This window comes from Moschus berezovskii, chromosome 17, assembly GCF_049115385.1.
Source record: "Moschus berezovskii isolate FMDL1 chromosome 17, NW_MosBer_1.0, whole genome shotgun sequence".
Taxonomy (NCBI): domain Eukaryota; kingdom Metazoa; phylum Chordata; class Mammalia; order Artiodactyla; family Moschidae; genus Moschus; species Moschus berezovskii.
This window is the reverse complement of record NC_142476.1, coordinates 61,809,745-61,832,263: the sequence shown is the minus strand read 5'-3', so window position 1 is coordinate 61,832,263 and position 22,519 is coordinate 61,809,745. Positions and strand designations below refer to the sequence as shown.

Below are 22,519 nucleotides of genomic sequence, written 5' to 3'. Positions count from 1 at the left end.
CGTGTCCAACCACCTCCCAGAATCCTTCTCACTGCCGTCCATCTTGGCTGAGCAATGGGCGCACCCCAGGAAGGACTCTGAACCAGAATGACTGGCCAAAGACAACCCGGAAACTAATCCCATCACCATAAAACCCACTGCAAGCCATGTGGCAGAGCAGTTCTCCTGGGTTCCCTTACCCTGCTGCTCTCCACCCGGGCATCCCTTCCTAATAAAATCTCTTGCTTTGTCAACACGTGTGTCTCCTCTGACAATTCATTTCCGAGTATTAGACCAGAGTCCACTTTCGGGCCCTGGAAGGGGTTCCCCTTCCTGCAACACAAGCAGTCTTAAAATTAGTGACACTCGGTCAATTAAGAACTGAATTCCTGAGCCATCACGAGGTAAATAACCATCATTGCTTTTGCTCTCTCTCCAAAAGAAGTTAAGGGATCACAAGACCATGATATACTAGTTTGCTAGGACATGCGGATCAATCACAGTCAATGACAGGTGCAAGTTACAAGATGATGCTCGGAAGTCTGCAACTGAGGTCTTATAGGGAAACTGAAATCACATACCACCTTTACTTTTGCTTTTAAAACCCTTGCACCCTGGCCAGCCAGCAGGATGGATCTGAGATGAGTCTAGGTCTCCCATTTTCAGAATTGGTGCCTCCTCAACTAATACAAGCTTCTCTGCTCCAAACTCCACTATTTCAATTTGTTTGGCTTCACTGTGCGTTGGGTGTATGAATTTGGGGTTTAACAACAATATCATTTTTTTCTTTCATTTATTTTTAGGAAGATGATCAAATGCTTCGGCCATTTGTACACCAACAGTCACAAATGTTAAAGGACTTTGGGGACCTACTTGAATCCAGCATGTGGAAACTGAAAAATGATGTTGCTCTTATAGTGAAACAGAAGAAAGAATGTTTATCGCATATGGAATAGTGTTCAGTTCAGTCGTTCAGGCCTGTCCGACTCTGCGACCCCATGACTGCAGCAAGCCAGGCTTCCCTGTCAATCACCAACTCTTGGACCTTGCTCAAACTCATGTCCAAAGAGTCAATGATGCCATCCAACCGTCTCATCCTCTGTTGTCCCCTTCTCCTCATGCCTTCAATCTTTCCCAGAGGATACACCAACTGAAAACATTTGAGCTTTGAGTTGTCAACATTGTTTAATTAACTTGGCTATCGGAACTGAATTGTGGACTCAACCTACTCAACCCATTTCTCACTCACTCAACCTATTACACTGCTTTCAAGCAAAATTCCTTTTTATTTGATTTAAAATCATGAAAAAAGGAATTCAGGCTGAAGGTGAGGTGGAAAATATGAGCAGTGAATGGTTAGCACTCTGAGCAAGAGGATCGACTGCCTGGAGCTGAATCCATGACTAATCAGTTCTGTGGAAGCGGTGTCCCTTCTCTAAGCCTCTTTCCTTATCTGTTCTTCTTTAAGTTAAAGACCCTCTTTCTTCTGTATAGTTTGTACAGCTGCTGCTGCTGCTATGTCGCTTCTGTGCAAACCCATAGATGGCAGCCCACCAGGGTCCCCCGTCCCTGGGATTCTCCAGGCAAGAACACTGGAGTGGGTTGCCATTTCCTTCTCCAATGCATGAAAGTGAAACGTGACAGAGTTGCCTCCCAACATGAGTAAGATTCTTATCAGTTTCATGCCTCTCACTGTATTGTAGAAATTCCATAAAGGAAATGGTTGTCCCCTTTACATGATGGATGTAACAGAACACTTATTTGTGTTTATAATATGATTACAAAGGAAAAGTCTTTGCCTTATTTTTAGGTTTCAGTGGAAAATGCAGTTAAATATAAAAAGTAAATTAGAGAAAAGTTTTGCTTAGACAAGTGGGCCTTAGAAAGCATCACTACTAACAAAGCTAGTGGAGGTGATGGAATTCCAGTTGAGCTATTTCAAGTCTTGAAAGATGATGCTGTGAAAGTGCTGCACTCAATATGCCAGCAGATTTGGAAAACTCAGCAGTGGCCACAGGACTGGAAGAGGTCAGTCTTCATTCCAATCCCAAAGAAAGGCAATGCCAAAGAATGCTCAAACTACCACACAATTGCACTCATCTCACACGCTAGTAAAGTCATGCTCAAAATTCTCCAAGCCAGGCTTCAGCAGTATGTAAACCGTGAACTCCCAGATGTTCAAGCAGGTTTTAGAAAAGGCAGAGGCACCAGAGATCAAATTGCTAACATCCGCTGGATCATGGAGAAAGTAAGAGAGTTTCAGAAAAACATCTATTTCTGCTTCATTGACTATGCCAAAGCCTTTGACTGTGTGGATCACAATAAACTGTGGAAAATTCTGAAAGAGATGGGAATCCCAGACCACCTGACCTGCCTCTTGAGAAACCTGTATGCAGGTCAGGAAGCAACAGTTAGAACTGGACATGGAACAACAGACTGGTTCCAAATAGGAAAAGGTGTACGTCAAGGTTGTATATTGTCACCCTGCTTATTTAACTTCTATGCAGAGTACATCATGAGGAACGCTGGGCTGGAAGAAGCACAAGCTGGAATCAAGATTGCTGGGAGAAATATCAATAACCTCAGATATGCAGATGACACTACCCTTATGGCAGAAAGTGAAGAGGAACTCAAAAGCCTCTTGATGAAAGTGAAAGAGGAGAGTGAAAAGGTTGGCTTGAAGCTCAACATTCAGAAAACAAAGATCATGGCATCTGGTCCCATCACTTCATGGGAAATAGATGGAAAAACAGTGGAAACAGTGTCAGACTTTATTTTTTTGGGCTCCAAAATCACTGCAGATGCTGATTGCAGCCATGAAATTAAAAGACGCTTGCTCCTTGGAAGGAAAGTTATGACCAACCTTGATAGTATATTAAAAAGCAGAGACATTACTTTGCCAACAAAGGTCCGTCTAGTCAAGGCTATGGTTTTTCCCATGGTCATGTATGGATGTGAGAGTTGGACTGTGAAGAAAGCTGATCGCTGAAGAATCGATGCTTTTGAACTGTGGTGTTGGAGAAGACTCTTGAGAGTCCCTTATACTGCAAGGAGATCCAACCAGTCCATTCTAAAGGAGATCAATCCTAGATGTTCATTGGAGGGACTGATGCTAAAGCTGAAACTGCAATACTTTGGCCACCTCATGCGGCGAGTTGACTCACTGGAAAAGACTCTGATGCTGGGAAAGGTTGGGGGCGGGAGGAGAAGGGGACGACGGAGAATGAGATGGCTGGATGGCATCACCGACTCTGTGGACATGAGTTTGAGTGAACTCCGGAAGTTGGTGATGGACAGGGAGGCCTGGCGTGCTGTGTTTCATGGGGTCGCGGAGAGTCGGACACGACTGAGCGACTGAACTGAACTGAACTGAACTTTGCTTAGACAGTGAAACTCAGTAGAAACTTATCAGCTACATCCTTCAAACTAACCACAGGTATAGAACCAGGGAAAATGAATGATAAACCCAGTTATTAGCAGGACACAGACCACTTGGGAAGGACATTTCTACCATTACTCAATTACACAGACATGTCCAAACACAAATCCACTGTTCAATTGACAATCCTTTATTATTAAACTTAGGTAAGAGTCCCAAATCAGTCAGTGTAGATGGGTGAAAAACTAGGCTAAAACAGCAAAAACTGCAGTTTCATTTGGCAAAGGCCTACACTATGCAGAGAAATTCGTGGGAAAGTGAGATCCCATTTGATACCATGACAAGGAAAACAGCAGCCACTGTCTCACATGACCACCAGCCTGGGTGTGTCAGCAACACAGACAGAGCCACCCATCCCATCCTCTGATCTGCCAGCTCACTTATAAAAAATGACCATGAATTCTTCAATGAAAATGTCAGTCAAATATTAAGTTTTCTCTCAAAAGCAATAAAATCACAAAAATCAGCTAAGATTTGAAACTTAGGGTAAGCTAGTACAATTTCCTGCTTTTAATGTATACATATTTTAGATTTGACAATCTTTTCCACATATAGTCAGATAGGTTTATAGAAGCATTTCAACATATCAAATTAAAAAGCTGTTAATTCATACATTTTATGACTTCAATTAATTGTTCAAATGTTTAGACTTCAGTGCTGCTAATGACACTAAACTCAATGCCACGTTCGTTGAGTCTGTCAATCAACTTTGTTCTGGAGAAAGCTGCTCCGGGCGTGAAGACTCCACCCCTGTAAGACAACAGGATGAAAACAGTGCACAAGGCCCAGCTCCAGCCCCCTTCCTCTGCTAGGATGACCTGCTGGACAGCTGGCTATCGAATCAATGCAAAACGTATAAAAACCCGATTCTTGATTTCATCATGCACTGTTTTCGGCTCCATTTCTAAAACCAGCCAAGTGAGCAAGTAGCTATTATTCAAGAGGAAACTAGTAGCTAGCAAACCTGTCTAGACTGGTTCAGTGATAATGAGACCATTTCCACAACACTGGTGTGTGTGTGTTGGAAGGAGCACATGGAGGGTTATCAACCCAAGTAACAGCTGCTGTTTATAAAGTCAGCCCTAAGACTCAGGAAGATTAAATATATACATGCGTGCGTGCTCAGTCACTTCAGTTGTGTCCCAGTCTTTGCGACCCCATGGACTGTAGCCTGCCAGGCTCCTCTGGGATCCTCTGGGATACTGGAGTGGGTTGCCATGCCCTTCTTCAGGGGATCGTCTCTACCTAGGGATTGAACCTGTGTCTCTGTCTCCTGCACTAGCAGCTGGGTTCTTTACTACTAGCGCCACTTGGGAAGCCTCTAAATATATACACGGACAATATAAACTTAGGTAATCAATTACTAATAAAGCATAAACAGTACAAACAGGATGAAAAAGAAGTTTTTTTACATGTAATGGCTACCATTCAGAAAATACTAAATATTTTCAAAGGGTATACAAATATTTGAAGAAAATGTAATTAAGATTCACTTTATATAATTTTTATGTTTGTTACTTACTAGTTTCAGGTCATACCTGATTTGTTTCTAAGTCTGCAAGCCTATGCTTATTTGTAAAGCTGGCCTACTTTTAGGCTAACAGCTAAATCCTCCAGTAAGATAGTGTACTTAATAATTATCTAGCCAGGATGCCATGAATCAAGGCTCTCACTGCCAGCTGGGTATCATTCAGCACGGATTAAGGGCTCCTGCCAATAACACTGAAGCACGGGGACCTTTTTCTGAGTAGCTAACTTTGGATCTGAGTTATTTTTCGAAGGAACTGAAGCCAACTTACATGGCTCTCAACTTCTGTCTCCTCTCATTTATTTCTGCACTGTTCCTAGAAGTCAATAAGGAACTGTCCTCACGGTTTTAAGTTCACCTCTCTCTTTGGATCAAAGGTACTGTAAACCCAACGCCTGAAAACTGAACTAAAATAAGCTAAAATATAAAATAAATGGAAAAGATATCTTTAAATTTGAAGAAAATCAGACTTACGCCTTAGGAAGATCAGAGGCGTCATTTAGAAGAGTCATGGCTGCCTGGACCATGGCTATCGGGGTAGTTACATAGCCAGCTTCTGCAGAAAACAGGTGATCAAGAAAAAGAAAGTATCCATAAACTAGACAATCAGCAGCACCCAAAAATCAAATGGTAGATTTTATATCTTAGTGTATAGAATTTCCTTAATACTCTGTTCATGAAATAACAAAAATAACAATTAACACTGATATAGTCCTTATTAAGTGTTCAGTTCAGTTCAGTTAAGTGCTTTAAATCTATTAAACCCATTTAATCCTCTTAACAATCATATAAGGTTAGCACTATTTTATATCAATTTTACAGATGAGGAAACTGAGGCATAGAGAGGTTAAGCGCCTCATTCACACTCACAGAGTTAGACACTGGTTGAACCAGAGCTAGCTCAAGCCAATACTCTTACCAATGATCCTAGATTTATTCATACACTGTATCTTTGCGACCCCTCAGACTGCAGCCCCTTCAGCTACCCTGTCCATGGGATTCTCCAGGCAAGAATACTGGAGTGGGTTGCCATTTCCTCCTCCAGGGGATCATCCCGACTCAGGGATCAAACCCTGGTCTCCTGCATTGCAGGCAGATACTTTACCATTTGAGCCACCAGGGAAGCCCAACTCATACACTAAACTGACCTTTATCAATCAAATACACTAAACCTCACTTTAAAACACAGACTTGGTTTCTTAAAGGACAACTGAGTAACTCTCAAAAAAGTCTAACTTTAAGAAGTAACTTTAAAAGAAGTCTATAAGCCAGTAGAACATTGGTGTTTATATTCATGTCAAATAAGAACATAGCTTATCCTAAAAACCCAAGTGGAAATTTGAAAAACATGTAAGATGCAAAGTTATATTTGCTACTGGGCTTGATTAAAACTGTACAACAGATACCTGTGATCTATTAGGAAGGATGGTAATGAAACGTAACTCACAGTGGGACTGTCTCTGTATAGTTCTCTAAAATTTACAGTACTAGTTATTGACTGTTTTGGGGTGACAGTTTTTTAACAACCTATCAAAACTTTTACCGTCCCTGGAAAAACACACATGTGCACATATTTTACAAGCAATGTCAGGGTGATCACAGACTCCAAAGAAAGTCTGGACCACAGCCTTGATTATAATTATACTACTGTTATAAGTAAAAGGCTCTAAAGTGACCCTTGCGTATGAGAGTAGAACAGATAAATATCAATCAACCCCTTGTCTTCTTATATTAAAAATTCCATTCAGAATTACTGAATCATACTGAAAGAAAAAAATAATCAGAGAGAGGGCTACAACAATAAAACTGAATGATACCAATAATTCCAATCCTTCTTTTGACAGAATTATTTATCATTATTAACTTAAATAACTGTGCAAATTTCTAAAACAAATTTTAAAAAGAAATTATGACTAGTACACCACTTTATAGCTTAAGACAATGTAAAACTCCCAAACGTTCTTAAGTCACATGTGAAATACCTGGTCCTTTCACCTGAGTACAAATTCTGATATTTGGTTTGTTCTTAACAGGGGAAATGCCTTGGCTGAATCCTTGACCAAAAAATGTCATCGTAAAAGATGAAGCATCAAGCTGAGGAATAGAAAGCAGAGTTTATTAAATTAATATGTCATTTCCTTCTTGAACACAATAAAACATTCTATCAACATTATACTTCATATAAGACATTTTTAATAGATAACAACAATCAATATTCTATTAGATAGAATATCCTGTCATCCTTAACTAAGCATGGAACAAAAAATAATTCTTTGAAGAACCGTAAGTTTTGCTGACTAGTGTAATGTTCTGGGGACAGAGGTAGTGAGGAATAAAGCGGAGTCTTAGTGAAGAATAAAGATGAATCTTAGGCTGTGGCTGAAAGAACAGCATCATTAAAACAGGCAGTTTCAGAGGAAAAGCTGGAGGTAGTTTTTATTTTAGGACAGAATATGTTACTCTGCCTTTAGATATGTTTGAGATGAGAAGACAAAAATAGTCAGCAAGTAATGGTAACATGAGCCTAGGATATATATACAAAACTGCTCCATCTAGAAGTATACAAATTTGATTCAAAATTAAATTATAGAAGATTTATCCAAGCATCTGTCATAATCACTAAACTTAGAAATAAAGTAACAAAGTCATGGTGAGCAAATTTTTATTAAGTATAAACCAAGTGTCAGACATTATGTTAGGCCCTGAGACATAAAGTATTTATAAAATAAAATATACGGCATTTCTAGAGCTTAGTTTAGGGGAGGGGGGACGATTGTGCATGTGGACACACACACATGAGATCTGTTAACAGTGTGAAACATGAATTAGAAGTACAGGGTTAGTTTAGTGGAGAGCATTATTAAATTTACTGAGCAGGAGGCCAGGGTCTTGAATTGTGTATGTCCTCACAGCATACATGCCTTCTAACAGAGAAGTTTATTACAAAGAAAAGTAAGGTGGGTACCAGAAAGGAGAAATCATTATTTAAAGACAAAACCAGTCAAGGTGGCTACAAGAAATGAAAATTACAGCCCATATCTCTGATAAATATAAGTGCAAAATAAAAGCGAAAGTCATTCAGTAGTATCCAACTCTTTGCGACCCCATGGACCCGCCAGGCTCCTCTGTTCATGGAATTCTCCAGGCCAGAATACTGAAGTGGGTAGCCGTTCCCTTCTCCAGGGGATCTTCCCAACCCAGGAACTGAACTCAGGTCTCCTGCATTGAAGGGGGATTCTTTACCAACTGAGACACCAGGGAAGCCTCAGCTTCCTGTGCAAAGTCCTCAGCAAAATATTAGCAAACTGAATTCAACAATACATTGAATGGACCATAAGCTGTAATTAAGATCTGGCAGTCACACTAGTGGTAAAGAACCCACCTGCCAATGCATAAAGACATGGGTTCGATCCCTGGGTCAGGAAGATCCCCTGGAGGAGAGCATAGCAACTCATTCCAGTATTCTTGCCTGGAGAATCCCATGGACAGAGGAGCTACCGTCCATAGGGTTGCAAAGAGTTGGACACAACTGAAGTGACTTCGCACAGCACAGCACATGCTATACTTAAATGGGATTTAGTTTAAGGATGCAAACATGTTCAACATCCACAAATAAGTCAACGTGATATTCCACATTAACAAAATAAAGGATAAAAATCATATAATCATCTCAAACACAGGAAAAACACTTGACAAAATTCAACATCCATTTATAATAAAAAATCTCAACAAAGTGTGTACATAGAGGGGACACATTTCAACATAATAAAGATCATATATGACAAAACCATAGCCAACAGCATACTCCATGGTGAAAAGTTGGAAGCTCTTCTGAAAGCTTTTCTTCTAAGATCAGAAATAAGACAAGAGCACCCACTCTTGCCACTTCTATTCAACATAGTATTTGGAAGTCCTAGTCACAACCATCAGACAAGAAACAGAATACAAGGAATCTAAATGGGAAAGTAAGAAGTAAAACTGTCACTGTATGCGGAGGTCATGATATTACATATAGAATATCCTAAAGATACCACAAAAAAACTATTAAAACTAATAAATGAACTCAGTAAAGTTGCAGGATATAAATACAAAGTTAACATACAGAAATTTATTGCATTTCTATATACTAACAACAATCAGAAAGAGAAATTAAGAAAACAATCTTATTTACAATCCCATCAAAAGGAATAATACCAAGAAATAAATCTAATCAAAGATGTAAAATACTTGTGCTTGAGAAACTATGACACTAATGAAAGAAACTGAAGATGACACATAGAAATATATACCATGCTCTTGGATTGTAAGAACTAATATTGTTAAAATGACAATACTATCCAAGAAAATCTACACGGTCAATGCAATACCTATCAAAATACCAATGGCATTTTTCACAGAACGAGACCAAATAATTCTAAATTTGAAGTTAAAAGACCTCAAAGAGTCAAAGTAATCCTGAGAAAGAATAACAAAGCTGGAAGTATCATCTTCTCCGATTTCAAATTACAGTACAAAAGTACAGTAATCAAAACAGTATGGTACTGAGAACTCCCTGGTGGTACAGGGGTTAGAACTCCATGCTTCCACTGCAGGGAGCATGGGTTCAATCTCTGGTTGTGGAACTAAGATCCTATAAGCTGTGCAGCATGGTCAAAAAAACCCCCCAAACCAGTATGGTACTGGCACACAAAAAAATAGACACATAGATCAATGGAACAGAATAGAGAGCTCAGAGATAATCCCACACTTACATGTTCAATTAATCTACAACAGAGGAGGCAAGAACATACAACAGGAAAGACAGTCTTTTTAATAAACTGTGTTGAGAAAATTGGACAGCTTCATGCAAAAAATCAAACTGGACTACTGTTTCACAACATATAGAAAAATAAACTCAAAATGGATTAAGAACTTAAATGTAAGACTTGAAACCACAAAACCCCTGAGAGGAAAACATAGGTAGTATGCTCTTTGACACTGGTCTTAGTATTTTACTGGATGTCTCCTTAGTCAGGAGAAACAAAAGCAAAAATAAACATGTGGAACTACATTAAACTGAATTTTGCACAGTGAAACTATCAACAAAACAAAAAGACTGCCTACTGAATGGAAGAAGATATTTGCAAAAAAAGTATCCAATAAGGAGTTAATACCTAAAATATACAAAAATACATACAACTCAACCAAACAATCTGATTAAAAATGGGCCTGAATTTTAAAAAAAAAAGACATTTTTCCAAAAATACATACAGGTGACTAACAAAACATGCTCAATATCAGTAATCATCAGGGAAATGCAAATCATATGATCCAGCAAGTCCACTTCCAGGTATTTATTTGAAGCAAACAAAAACACTAATTTGAAAAAATATATGCACCCCCATGTTCACTGCAGTGTTATTTACAATAGCTGAGATATGGAAACAACCTAAATGTCCACTGGTGTGTAAAGAAAATGTAGTGTGCCTGCACACACACAGAAATATTATTCAGCCATAAAAAAGAATGAAATCCTGCCATCTGTGATGACATGGATGGACTTCAAATAAAGTAAGACAAAGATAAATACTGTGTGTTCTTTCATTGGTAAGAATGTAAATGGGTACAGCCACCATAGAAAACAGTATGGAGGTTCCTTAAAAAAACTAAAAACAGAGCTACCATATGATCCAGCAATCCCACTCCTGGCCATATATCCAGAAAAAAGGAAAACTTTGATTCAAAAGATAAATGCATGCTAATGTTCATAGCAGCACTATTTATAACAGCCAAGACATGGAAACAATCCAAGTGCTCATCAACAGAAAACTGGTTTAAGGAGATGTGATATATATGGTGGTGGTGGTGGTTTAGTTGCTAAGTCGTGTCCGACTCTTGCGACCCCATGGACTGTAGCCCGCCAGGCTCCTCTGTCCATAGGATTTTCCAGGCAAGAATACTGGAGCGGATTGCCATTTCCTTCTCCAGGGGATCTGACCCAGGAAATGAACCTGTGTCTCCTGCATTGTAGGCAGATTCTTTACCAACTGAGCTATGAAGGAAGCCCGTGATATGTATATATACAATGAAATATTACTGTTATAAAAAAAGAATGAAATATTGCTGCTTGAAGCAACACAGATGGACCCAGAGAATACCATACTAAGTGAAGTAAGTCAAACAGAAAAAGACAAATATTATATGATACCATTTATATGTATAATTAAAAAACTGATACAAAATATAAACAAACTCAGACATAGAAAACCAATTTATTGTTACCAAAGAGGAAAGGGGGGCAGAAAAATTAAGAGTAGGGGATTAACAACTACAAACTACTACACACAGAATAGATCAGCAACATGGATTTACTGTATAACAGAAGGAACTATATTCAATACCTTGTAATAACTTATAATGGAAAATAATGAAATATACATATATATACATATGTATAGCTAAGTTACTTTGCCGTATACCTGAAACTAACACAATGTTGTAAATCGACTACATTTCAATAAACAATTAAATCTGACCCTATTATCACCTTCTTTAAAATATTTCCCTGACTTACTGCTTTCAGAATGACTCTTACACTTGGGACTTTATATATCAGAATCACTCAGGGAGTTTTTTCAAATACATGTTGTGACCCTGGCATTTGGACATTCTGATTCAGTAGGTGTGAAGTGGGGCCTCATAGCAGAGATCTCAACTTTGGGAGAGAGCCCAAAACAGATGATCAGAGATTCAGGTTTGATTGGTACAGAATGTGGCCTGGGCATTGGCCTTTTTGAAAGCTCTACAGTGATGTTAATGCACACTCAATTTCACAGAAGCATTATTCAAAATAGACAAAAGACAGAAGTAACCCAAATGTCAATGCACAGATGAGAGGATAAGCAAAGTAGGGTTTATACAATCGGCTCTCTGTATCCCTGATGAACTAAAATGGTTAAGATGGGAAATTTCATGTCATGCATATTTTAAGTTTACCACAATTAGAAGGAAGTGGCAGAGAAGGGAGACAGGAGAGAAGAGAGAGGGAACTAAGGCAGTTGTGATGGATTTGGAAAAATCTAGAGTGATGCCTATGTTCTTGATTGGGCAGATGATAGTGCCACCAACGGAGATGGGAAACATAGAGGGAAGAAAAGGGTTTGATGGAAAGAAGTTGAGATTTTACACGTTATATATGAAGTGCCTAAAGCAGTTGTATTGATGATATCGGGCAGGTGACAATTCAATTTATCCGCCATGGGAATCCAGGGTGTGTGAAAGAGGAAAAAGGAAGTAAGTTTGGGAGAGGGGGACAGAGGAGGTAAAAAGGATGAGATAATGAAGGAATAAAATTGAAGAGTAAAAAATCTGAAATTTCTATGATGTAAAGAGAACACAATTTCTGGAGCCAAACAGCTCAGTTTTCATTCTAGCCTGGCCATCTACTCTCTACAGGACTTTGGCAAATTTCTTAGCCTCTCTGTTACTTATTTTCCTCATTTATAAAATGGATATAACACCTCCCTCAAGGAGTGTTTGAAAAGATTAAGTAATCTAATGTATATAAAGGACACAAGAATGTCTGAAACACAGTGAGTGCTTCATCAAGTCTTAGCTATTATTATCACTGCACTGAGGAAAAGTAAAAACAAAATTAAGAAAAATATTACTTTAGAGACCTGGATACAAGGGAAAGGGTTACCTGTTTTTGTGTTGGACCTTGTTTTGAAAAATAACCGAAGGAGAAGAGCCATGGGAACTAAAGGGGAAAAAAAATACCTTTAGTTGTATTTTTTAAAATTCATAGAAAATACTTCTCTAGGTTTAATTTCATAAAAACTTACCTTTATGAGAAGTTGCCTTCCAATGCCAAACCTCACAAAAAATAAAAAGAAGAGTCCAGCAAACATCAGCTTAATAATAGAAGTGATGCCTCCCACAGTTACATAAGCAGCATACTGAACCTAGATGAAGAATATAAAATCAGGATGTTATGCCTTTCTTAGACCAAGTAATACAAAAATGTTAGCTACTAATAACTTACCCTATGGTCAGAGATATCAAACGAAAGCAGTTTTCACTTTATGAATGTGTTATGTTCTAAAAGCTTGTTCAGAAAACAGACATAAGAGGGACATTTTTTAAAAGGAATTGTTGCAAACAATAATTAGCTCCCCCTGCTTGAATACACGGAGAAGGCAATGGCAAGCCACTCCAGTACTCTTGCCTGGAAAATCGCATGGACAGGGGAGCCTGGTTGGCTGCAGTCCGTGGGGTCACTACTAGTCGGACATGACTGAGCGACTTCACTTTCACTTTTCACTTTCACACACTGGAGAAGGAAATGGCAACCCACTCCAGTGTTCTTGCCTGGAGAATCCCAGGGACAGCGGAGCCTGGTTGGCTGCCGTCTATGGGGTCGCACAGAGTCGGACACGACTGAAGCGACTTAGCAGCAGCAGCAGCAGCAGCTTGAATACAAATATGAAAAGTTCATAATCACATACCTGAGTTTAACAATTATACATTATAGAATGTATACTCCACTTACAACCTCTTTCCCTCACCAATGGAGTAGGCTGGGACTCCAGAGGTAGCAAGGACAGAAGAGAGAAGAACCCAGACATCTCCATAAGCAACAGAAAGAGTATTCTAGCCGCTGAAACTCTCAACTGGACTGTTGGGTGATTACAATACCAGGATTTCCTGCACTGAACTTGCTTCTACTGTCTCATGTAAAAAACATATTCAGAAGGTCAGATCTGAACTGTGGGAGGAGGCTATTACCACCCCCATAAAATGCAAAATGCTCTATACTACTAATTCTTTATGCTCCCAGAAACTGAAACATGCACTATTCAGCTCTTTCTTTTTTGGATTTATAAACATAAAAATCCTACATTAAACTGATAGAGGAACTGAAACAAACTAGAATACTCTTTATTAAAAAATAAATCATATACACTTACAGGTGACTGCTCTAAATTTTCATGCAAGTAACGCTGAGTCCGCTTCACAACAGACACATCTGCTCCCAAGAAAGGAATGGAATAACTGTTGAGTTCTCTGCAGTAAGAAATTGGCCACCTGCAAGACAGACCCATGTTGCATCTTTTCCATTTACAGTGACCACAACTTTAACTGGTGAATTTCTGAATAAAAATCTTAACTTTTGCTGAGGCAATTAATGATAACAATAATGATGGCAGATCTGCTCTTCGTTAAAATTTACTTTAGTATTCATCCTTTGTTCTCTATACTTGCACCCAAATAAGTGACAAGTTAGAACACTAGTACTCTTCATACCATGGGCACTTAACACATACATAATTTAACCATGATTTGTACCCCAACAATTTCCCCAGATAATGATGAAAAGAACACTCATTTCAATAGCCAAACTCTGAGTTCAGGGTTCTCACATATAAACACTATTAATAGATTGATTAATATACATAAGATCATCACATTTTTATTGCATAAAATTTAACTGATGTTTAATTTTGATACTGATGGTGAAGAGTCATAAAATTAATTTTTCCCAGAATCCAAATGTATTACTATATATGAAGTAGTTAAACTTAGTGTTAACATATTAATTATATTTTATTTATCTTTGAAAATAACAATGAACTCCCTATAAAAGTATCCAGGCTTTTTTATTTACTTTTTAAAAAATTTATTTATTTTTCCCCAGGCTTTTTTAATAGCATATGTTATTAACAGTCAGATAAACAACAATATGCTTAGATAAACTGAAGAACAGATTTTGAGATAATATACCTTCTTTTCAATTTTGGTCCAACAATTGGGACAGGCTTCATATCTGACTCATTTCGTAGTTTTTTCAAATTACTCTTATCTCCAAAACCATAAACTGCTGATTTCCAGGTACCATCATGAATGCACAACCCCTAACAAAATAATTCAAGAGTTAAAGAAACATGTAAACTCATACAACACTGTAAATCAACTACACTCAAAAAAAAATTAAAATATTAAAAAGAAACATGTTTTAAGGGATAATTACTAAAATGCAAAACCAAGCCATTTATAATTGATACAAAGAACATTTCATCTTATGTGAGCAAGGCATAGTCTCTAATTCAGTAATCTTGAGATGAATTTCTATGACCGGCGAGGCAACAGGAACATTCATTAGTACAGTCATATTCACTGTTTATACCCTTTCTACATACTACACATTTAAAACATATGCCCTTTCTTCTTTACTCCTACCAGTATTTATACTCTTTTTAACAAGCCAGTGAGATTCACTTCATCATTTTCACTTAACTATCACTGGGTTGCTTTAAGCAGGAAAAAAGAAATAATAAAACCATCAGAAGATTCATGTTTTCACATAGCAGCTTTGATGAAACTGAAAGGTATAGAGATACCAATCTAACTTCTATTTTGTTACAGATTAATCACTTTTGTTTTGCTAAAACTAAAACAGAGCTAAAAGTCTTCTGAGTTTAATTTGTGAAACTATTCTCAATTTGCACCTAGCCAATTTGACAAAGCTAGTGGAGGTGATGGAATTCCAGTTGAGCTATTTCAAATCCTGAAAGATGATGCTGTGAAAGTGCTGCACTTAATATGCCAGCAAATTTGGAAAACTCAGCAGTGGCCACAGGACTGGAAAAGGTCAGTCTTCATTCCAATCCCAAAGAATGTTTAAACTACCGCACAATTGCACTCCTCTCACATGCTAGTAAAGTCATGCTCAAAATTCTCCAAGCCAGACTTCAGCAATATGTGAACTGGGAACTCCCAGATGTTCAAGCAGGTTTTAGAAAAGGCAGAGGCACCAGAGATCAAATTGCCAACATCCGCTGGATCACTGAAAAAGCAAGAGAGTTCCAGAAAAACATCTATTTCTGCTTCATTGACTATGCCAAAGCCTTTGACTGTGTGGATCACAATAAACTGTGGAAAATTCTGAAAGAGATGGGAATACCAGACCACCTGACCTGCCTGTTGAGAATCCTGTATGCAGGTCAGGAAGCAACAGTTAGAACTGGACATGGAACAACAGACTGGTTCCAAATAGGAAAAGGAGTACGTCAAGGTTGTATATTGTCACCTTGCTTATTTAACTTGTATGCAGAGTACATCATGAGGAATGCTGGGCTGGAAGAAGCACAAGCTGGAATCAAGATTGCCGGGAGAAATATCAATAACCTCAGATATGCAGATGACACCACCCTTATGGCAGAAAGCGAAGAGGAACTCAAAGGCCTCTTGATGAAAGTGAAAGAGGAGAGTGAAAAGGTTGGCTTGAAGCTCAACATTCAGAAAAGAAAGATCATGGCATCTGGTCCCATCACTTCATGGGAAATAGATGGGGAAACAGTGGAAACAGTGTCAGACTTTATTTTTGGGGGCTCCAAAATCACTGCGGATGCTGATTGCAGCCATGAAATTAAAAGACGCTTACTCCTTGGAAAGAAAGTTATGACCAACCTAGATAGTATATTAAAAAGCAGAGATATTATTTTGCCAACAAAGGTCCATCTAGTCAAGGCTACGGTTTTTTCCAGTGGTCATGTATGGATGTGAGAGTTGGACTGTGAAGAAAGCTGATTGCCGAAGAATTGATGCTTTTGAACCGTGGTGCTGGAGAAGACTCTTGAGAGTCCCTTGGACTGCAAGGAGATCCAACCAGTCCATTCTAAAGGAGATCAGTCCTGGGTGTTCATGCAACGAGTTGACTCACTGGAAAAGACTGTGATGCTGGGACGGATTGGGGGCGGGAGGAGAAGGGGCCAACAGAGAACGAGGTGGCTGGATGGCATCACCGACTCGATGGACATGAGTTTGAGTGAAGTCCGGGAGTTGGTGATGGACAGGGAGGCCTGATGTGCTGTGATTCATGGGTTTGCAGAGTCGGACACAACTGAGCGACTGAACTGAACTGAATTTGACCTATTTGCAAAGATTTCTTAAAATCAGGGAAAAAACCTAAGAGTATCTTCTTATACAAATAAGCCATTAAAAAGACAAAAATTACATATCATTTAAAAAACCTTTTACTTTATTTTGCTAAAAAATAGAAAAGTGCACAGAACATAAAAGCATAATTTAATGTAGTTATGAGGCTAACATCTCTTTAAGCCCAGAAAGCCCTCCTTCTTTCCTGCCTTTGTGACAATCAAGAAAAATTCTTCTTTTTTTTTTTTAGTTTTACCACCTAAGAATTCATTTCTAGACAGTGTAGTAAATTTTGCTTGTTTCTAAATTTTATAGAAATGGAACCATATAGTGTATATTTCTTGAGTTTTGCTTCTTTTGTTCAAAATTGTGACGTCAGGATTTATCATGTGTTAGAAATACCTCTTTACTCTGCAACTGACCTTAACATTTTCTTAATGTTGTCTTTGATTTAAAAACTACTCAATTTAAAATTTTTAAATGTATACAAAAATACTATATAGCATATTAGAAATTTGCTAAGAGAGATTTTATAAGTTCTCATCACAAGAAACAAGTTATAACTAAGTATGGTGACAGATATTAACTAGTGGTGATCATTTTGTAATACATACAAATACTGAATTATGTTGTACATCTGAATAGTATAAGGTTATATGTCAATTATACCTCAATAAAAATAAATTAATAAAATAAAATATATTTCTGGGCAAAAAGAAGCCATTCCTGACCTTGAGGCCATGAAATGTCACCTTATAAAAGCTTAGTGTTTTGCCTTATTCATTAAGGTCTATAACCCACCTAAACTTGAATTTGTACATAGTGCAAAGTATGAGTCCAATTTCATTGTTTCTCCATACCCATCATCTCCTGAAAAGCCTCTTTACTATAAATCAAGTGCTCATATATGCACGAACTACTTTGAGCTCTTTATCCTCTTCTGTTGACCTACTGCTATCTCCCTGTCAATATTACTCTCTGACTTGATATCCAAGAGCATTGTTCTACCTTATTCTCCTTTAAGAAAGTGTTTTCTATTTTCAGCCCTCTGCTTTTTCATACACATTTTAGAACTAGTTTGTCAAGATGCACACTAAAAGAAAACAAGCAAAAAAACCCCACAAAAACCTGTTTGGGATTTTGATTGGAATTATATGGGATTATAAATCAATTTAAAGAAAACTGACATCTTAACAAAATCGAGTATTCCAATCCATGAATATGGTGGATTCTCATATTTACTTGCCTTCTTTAAGGTCACTCAATGACATTTTATAGTTTTCTTCATAGAACTCTTATACATTTTGTATCACTCATTCTTAAGTACTTGATTAATTTTTAAAAGTTTTGGCTGCAGTGGTTCTTTGCTGCAGCACACAGGCTTCTCAAGTTGTGGTGTGTGGGCTTCTCCTGTTGTGGGGGCCAAGCTCTAGAGCACACAGCCTCAGTAGTTTCTACGCACGGGCTCGGTTGCCCTGTGTCATGTTGGCTCTCAGTTCCCCAACCAGGGATTGAACCCATGTCCCCTGCATTGGCAGACAGTTTCTTAACCACTGGAACATCAGAGAAGTCCCCTAAAGTACTTGATTTTTTAATGCTACTATAACTGGTCTCTTTTTCAAAGCAATTCATTTTCTAACTGTGGCTGGTACATAGAAATGCAACTGATTTTTATATTTCTGTTTTCCATTCTAGTCTTCTAGCAATAATAAAGACTAGAGTGGAAATAAAATAAAGAAAAGAAAAACAATGAAGACAATGAAACCAAAGCTGGTTCTTTAAAGAAATCCATCAAATTAAAAAATCTTTAGCTGGACTGACAGAGAGACAGAGAGAGGGAGCGGGCTCAAATTACTAAAATCAGGAATGAAAGAAGCGGCATTACCAACCTTACACAAAGAAAAAGGAGTATAAGGAAATACTATGAACAGTTGTATGCCAAATTAGAGAACCTAGATGAAATGAACAAATGCTTAGACAGACACTGTTATGGATCAAATTGTGTCCCTGCCCCAAATTTGTATGTTGAAGGCCTAACACCCAGCACCTCAGAATGTACCTTATTTGGAAATATGGTTGTTGCAGATTTAACTAGTTGAGGTCATACTGGAGGACGTGGACCCCCAACCCAAAATTACTGGTGTCCTTATACAAAAGAGAAATCTGGACATGCTCACACATCATGTGAAGATGAAAAAGAGGTATGAGTGATGCATCTACAAACAAGGGAATACCAAAGAGTGCCAGCAAACACCCAAAGTTAGGAGAAAGCATGGAACTCCCTCACAGTCCTCAAAAGAAACCAACCCCGCCAACATCTTGATCATGGACTTCTAGCCTTCTAGCTACATCTAGACTGCTAGCTAGATCCAGACTGCTAGCTAGATCTAGACTCCTGGCCTTAAACACTGTTTCCCTTGTTTAAGCAACCCAGTTTGTGGTACTTTATTATGGCAGTCCTAGGAAACGAACACAGACACAAACTACCAAAACTGACTTAGGAGTACATGCTGCTGCTGCTGCGTCACTTCAGTCGTGTCCGACTCTGTGTGACCCCATAGACAGAAGCCCACCAGGCTCCCCCGTCCCTGGGATTCTCCAGGCAAGAACACTGGAGTGGGTTGCCATTTCCTTCTCCAATGTGTGAAAGTGAAAAGTGAAAGTGAAGTTGCTCAGTCGTGTCCGACCCTTAGCGACCCCACGGACTGCAGCCTACCAGGCTCCTTCATCCATGGGATTTTCTAGGCAAGAGTACTGGAGTGGCTAGCCATTGCCTTCTCCGAAAATCCTAAAAACCTGTAAGAAGTGAAGAGATTGAATTCTTGTTATCTCTTCACTGATTTCTAGTATATAACTTCTAGACTATAATTGTATTATAGCCTGAAACATACTCTAAAACAGCGACTGGCACACTATCTCTGTAAAAGGTCACACTAAGTATTTTGGGCTGTGCAGGCCACATATGGTCTCTGCTACACATTCTTGTTTTCCATTATTGCTCTTTAAATATATTAGAATTATTCTTAGCTTGCAGCCATATAAGAGCAGGCTGTGGGCTGACACCTGCACTGGAGCTGCACTATCCTGTATGCAAGTCATTATATAGCATATATGAAAAACCTGCATCATCGTGGGAAGCTATACTGGACAGCACTGTCTTGAGAATATGATTTCAATTCTCTGAAATTCTTCGAGTCTTGCTTTATGGTCCAATAAATTGTCTATGATTCAATTTTTACGTAAAGTAATAAAGATTAAGGGGAAAAGCAGGAGGAAACCAATGCTGGGCCAAGGGATGCTTCTTCAAGGGAGTTATCTTTGTCCATCCTTGGGAAATTAAGGCTCCATATTTTGCTTTAAGGGGAATGAGAAGGAGCTGCATTGAATCTGATGTTTTCAAATCTTTGGTCCTGATCAAGCCCCAACTTTGAGTCCTTATAATAACAGGACTTAACAATATTTATTGAGTGATTACTAAGTGCCAAGCACTGTTCTGATTTATATTCATTGACTAGTTCAATCTTCATAACAATTATATGAAGGAGACAGTATTATCATTTTGTATTACAGATCATCTCCTGCTGTTCTTTCAAAAAAAGGCTCTTTTTTTTTTTTAGCTCTACCTATTTTCTCATTATCTCCCTGTATTGGACACCTGTTTTTGTCAGTTCTACACTGGTCCCCTGCAGGGAATTTTTAATTCTGCTATCCTGTCTTCTACTTACAAAACTCTCTTTCCTATTTGGAATTTGTTCCATGGTGTTCAGAAGGGCTTGGTCCTATGATACCCCCTCCAGAGGCCCATGACCCAGGCCTGGGCTATCTGAGTACTCCATTATACCCCAGGTCTCACTGTTTGCCTCAAGAATGACCAAATAACCTACTTGAGTAATCTTCCCTAATTGTGCATACTCAAACTCTGCCATCTGGGAGAGTTCATGAACCTTAAGTACAATGGATATCTGCGGCCACCAGCACTTCCCCACCATTGTGAGAGCCTACACTGAGGAACACAGAATTACTGAAGAGACACGAAGAGGACAAGGGGAAAAAAATGAGTTCTGATAACATCCAGAACATCCAGATTCAGCCACACTGTTTACCTGCAGACATCTGGTTACAAGAATCAGCAAATTGTTTTCTGTTTTGTTTAAACCAGGCTGAGTTGGCTTTCTATAACTCATGTTGCCCAGAGTTCCAAGCATGTCTTTCATTCTCATTTCTGTGCTTTTGTTTTAGGTTGCTGCCTCTCATCTTCCAAATGCTATTCACTTTTCAAGGTTCAACTTAATAAGGCCTTTATGAGGTACTCTCAAATTATTCAGTCTCACTATCACTTCCCTTCCCTCTGATACTCTAGCGGATATTATTTGTAACACAAATTTTAGCATGTTTTACAGAGTTCTTTGTGTTCACCAATCTGAACCCATAATCCAAAGGAACAGACCCATTAGTTAAAACGTGCACCACACCATCCCACAGTTACATCTTGATTAAACTATCTCCTCTCCCTTATCTACATATCCTCAGCACCAACCTTTAAAATTCAGTCCATATCCCAGCTTCTCCAAAAACTCCATGATTTCTGGCCTCCCAGGTAGATATATTCCCTAGTCTCAGAATCCTACAGTATTTCACCTGACCTCTTTAATACCAATTCTTGTCTCCTGCTAGTCTAAGTTATTACCTCTTTAAGGGTTTGCATGTTGTTCATTTACATGTCACACTATCTTGCACTATTACATATTACATTACACAATACCTGAAATACTGAGTAATTTTTTAAAGAGAACAAATACTTATGAAGCCTCAAGTATAGACACAGAATTGGGTTAGACGCTATTGGCAATAAAAGCACTACCACAAAACATGGTTCTATCCCCAAAATGCAATTATCTTATGTTCCCAAATAGACCATACATTCAGTAAGATTATATTTACATCATATATTTCCTGTATGGCCACAAGAGCATCCAACTGCAAGTTAGGCACATAATAAAAACGCACTGATTTTGCACTAAGGTGATAATTTTCTAGGGTGACAACATTTCACCACATACCAATGACAAATGCTTAGTGTTAGGATGAAGGTAGCTCATTCTAATATAATGAATTGTGCAATTGTTTTAAATTCTATTTTAAGTCAAAATAATTCTCAGCAATCTTTAATTTTTAACATTAAATATAGTGACTTTCATGCACTAAAAATTACAACTGTATATACAATTTAATTAATCTAAACCTTTTTAACAGGCAAGTATCATTTCCAAAATGTTTTTTCATAATAACACAGAAAACATGTGACAGACAAAAACTAACCTCAGGTCCTGAACTTATGGTCAGGAAACTTTCCACAGCAGTCAGTGTACCTAAAAGAGGAGGAAAATGGTAAAAGTAAAATCAAATAAAAATCTATTAACCCAGGACAAATAATAATAAGCTATTCCTATTCATTTAGAAAACATTTTTATTAAGCTTATAACTGATATAATCAGGAAAATCTGTGCTATAACAGTATTATTAGGTTACTGTACACAGATTTAAGGAGCAGCTAAAGCCAGATAAATTATCAGAAAAAAAAAAAGTACTTTAACATAAACTAACTGCTGGTACCGACAAAATGTTTTCTAGCAGTCAAACTGACACTGCAAAAAATC

General features: G+C 38.2%; 2 protein-coding genes across 2 annotated transcripts in view; one reads left to right on the top strand and one right to left on the bottom strand.

Annotated features, from left to right (window-relative positions):
* LOC129551622 (kinesin-like protein KIF28) overlaps window positions 1-1,107 on the top strand; it is a 49,176-nt gene extending 48,069 nt beyond the window's left edge. Inside the window, exon 17 of the mRNA XM_088845511.1 lies at window positions 783-1,107. Within this exon, the coding sequence (XP_088701637.1) occupies window positions 783-935 (153 nt within the window). The 3' untranslated portion in view covers window positions 936-1,107. The remainder of the gene's footprint in view (window positions 1-782) is intronic.
* A 2,420-nt stretch (window positions 1,108-3,527) lies between these two features.
* The window catches only part of SCCPDH (saccharopine dehydrogenase (putative)), a 31,203-nt gene continuing 12,211 nt past the window's right edge, over window positions 3,528-22,519 (bottom strand). Inside the window, exons 5-12 of the mRNA XM_055419742.2 lie at window positions 22,182-22,231; window positions 14,709-14,839; window positions 13,895-14,012; window positions 12,770-12,889; window positions 12,628-12,684; window positions 6,929-7,040; window positions 5,421-5,502; window positions 3,528-4,168 (exon numbers count right to left, since the gene is read on the bottom strand). Coding sequence (XP_055275717.1) covers window positions 4,063-4,168; window positions 5,421-5,502; window positions 6,929-7,040; window positions 12,628-12,684; window positions 12,770-12,889; window positions 13,895-14,012; window positions 14,709-14,839; window positions 22,182-22,231 — 776 coding nt within the window. The 3' untranslated portion in view covers window positions 3,528-4,062. The remainder of the gene's footprint in view (window positions 4,169-5,420; window positions 5,503-6,928; window positions 7,041-12,627; window positions 12,685-12,769; window positions 12,890-13,894; window positions 14,013-14,708; window positions 14,840-22,181; window positions 22,232-22,519) is intronic.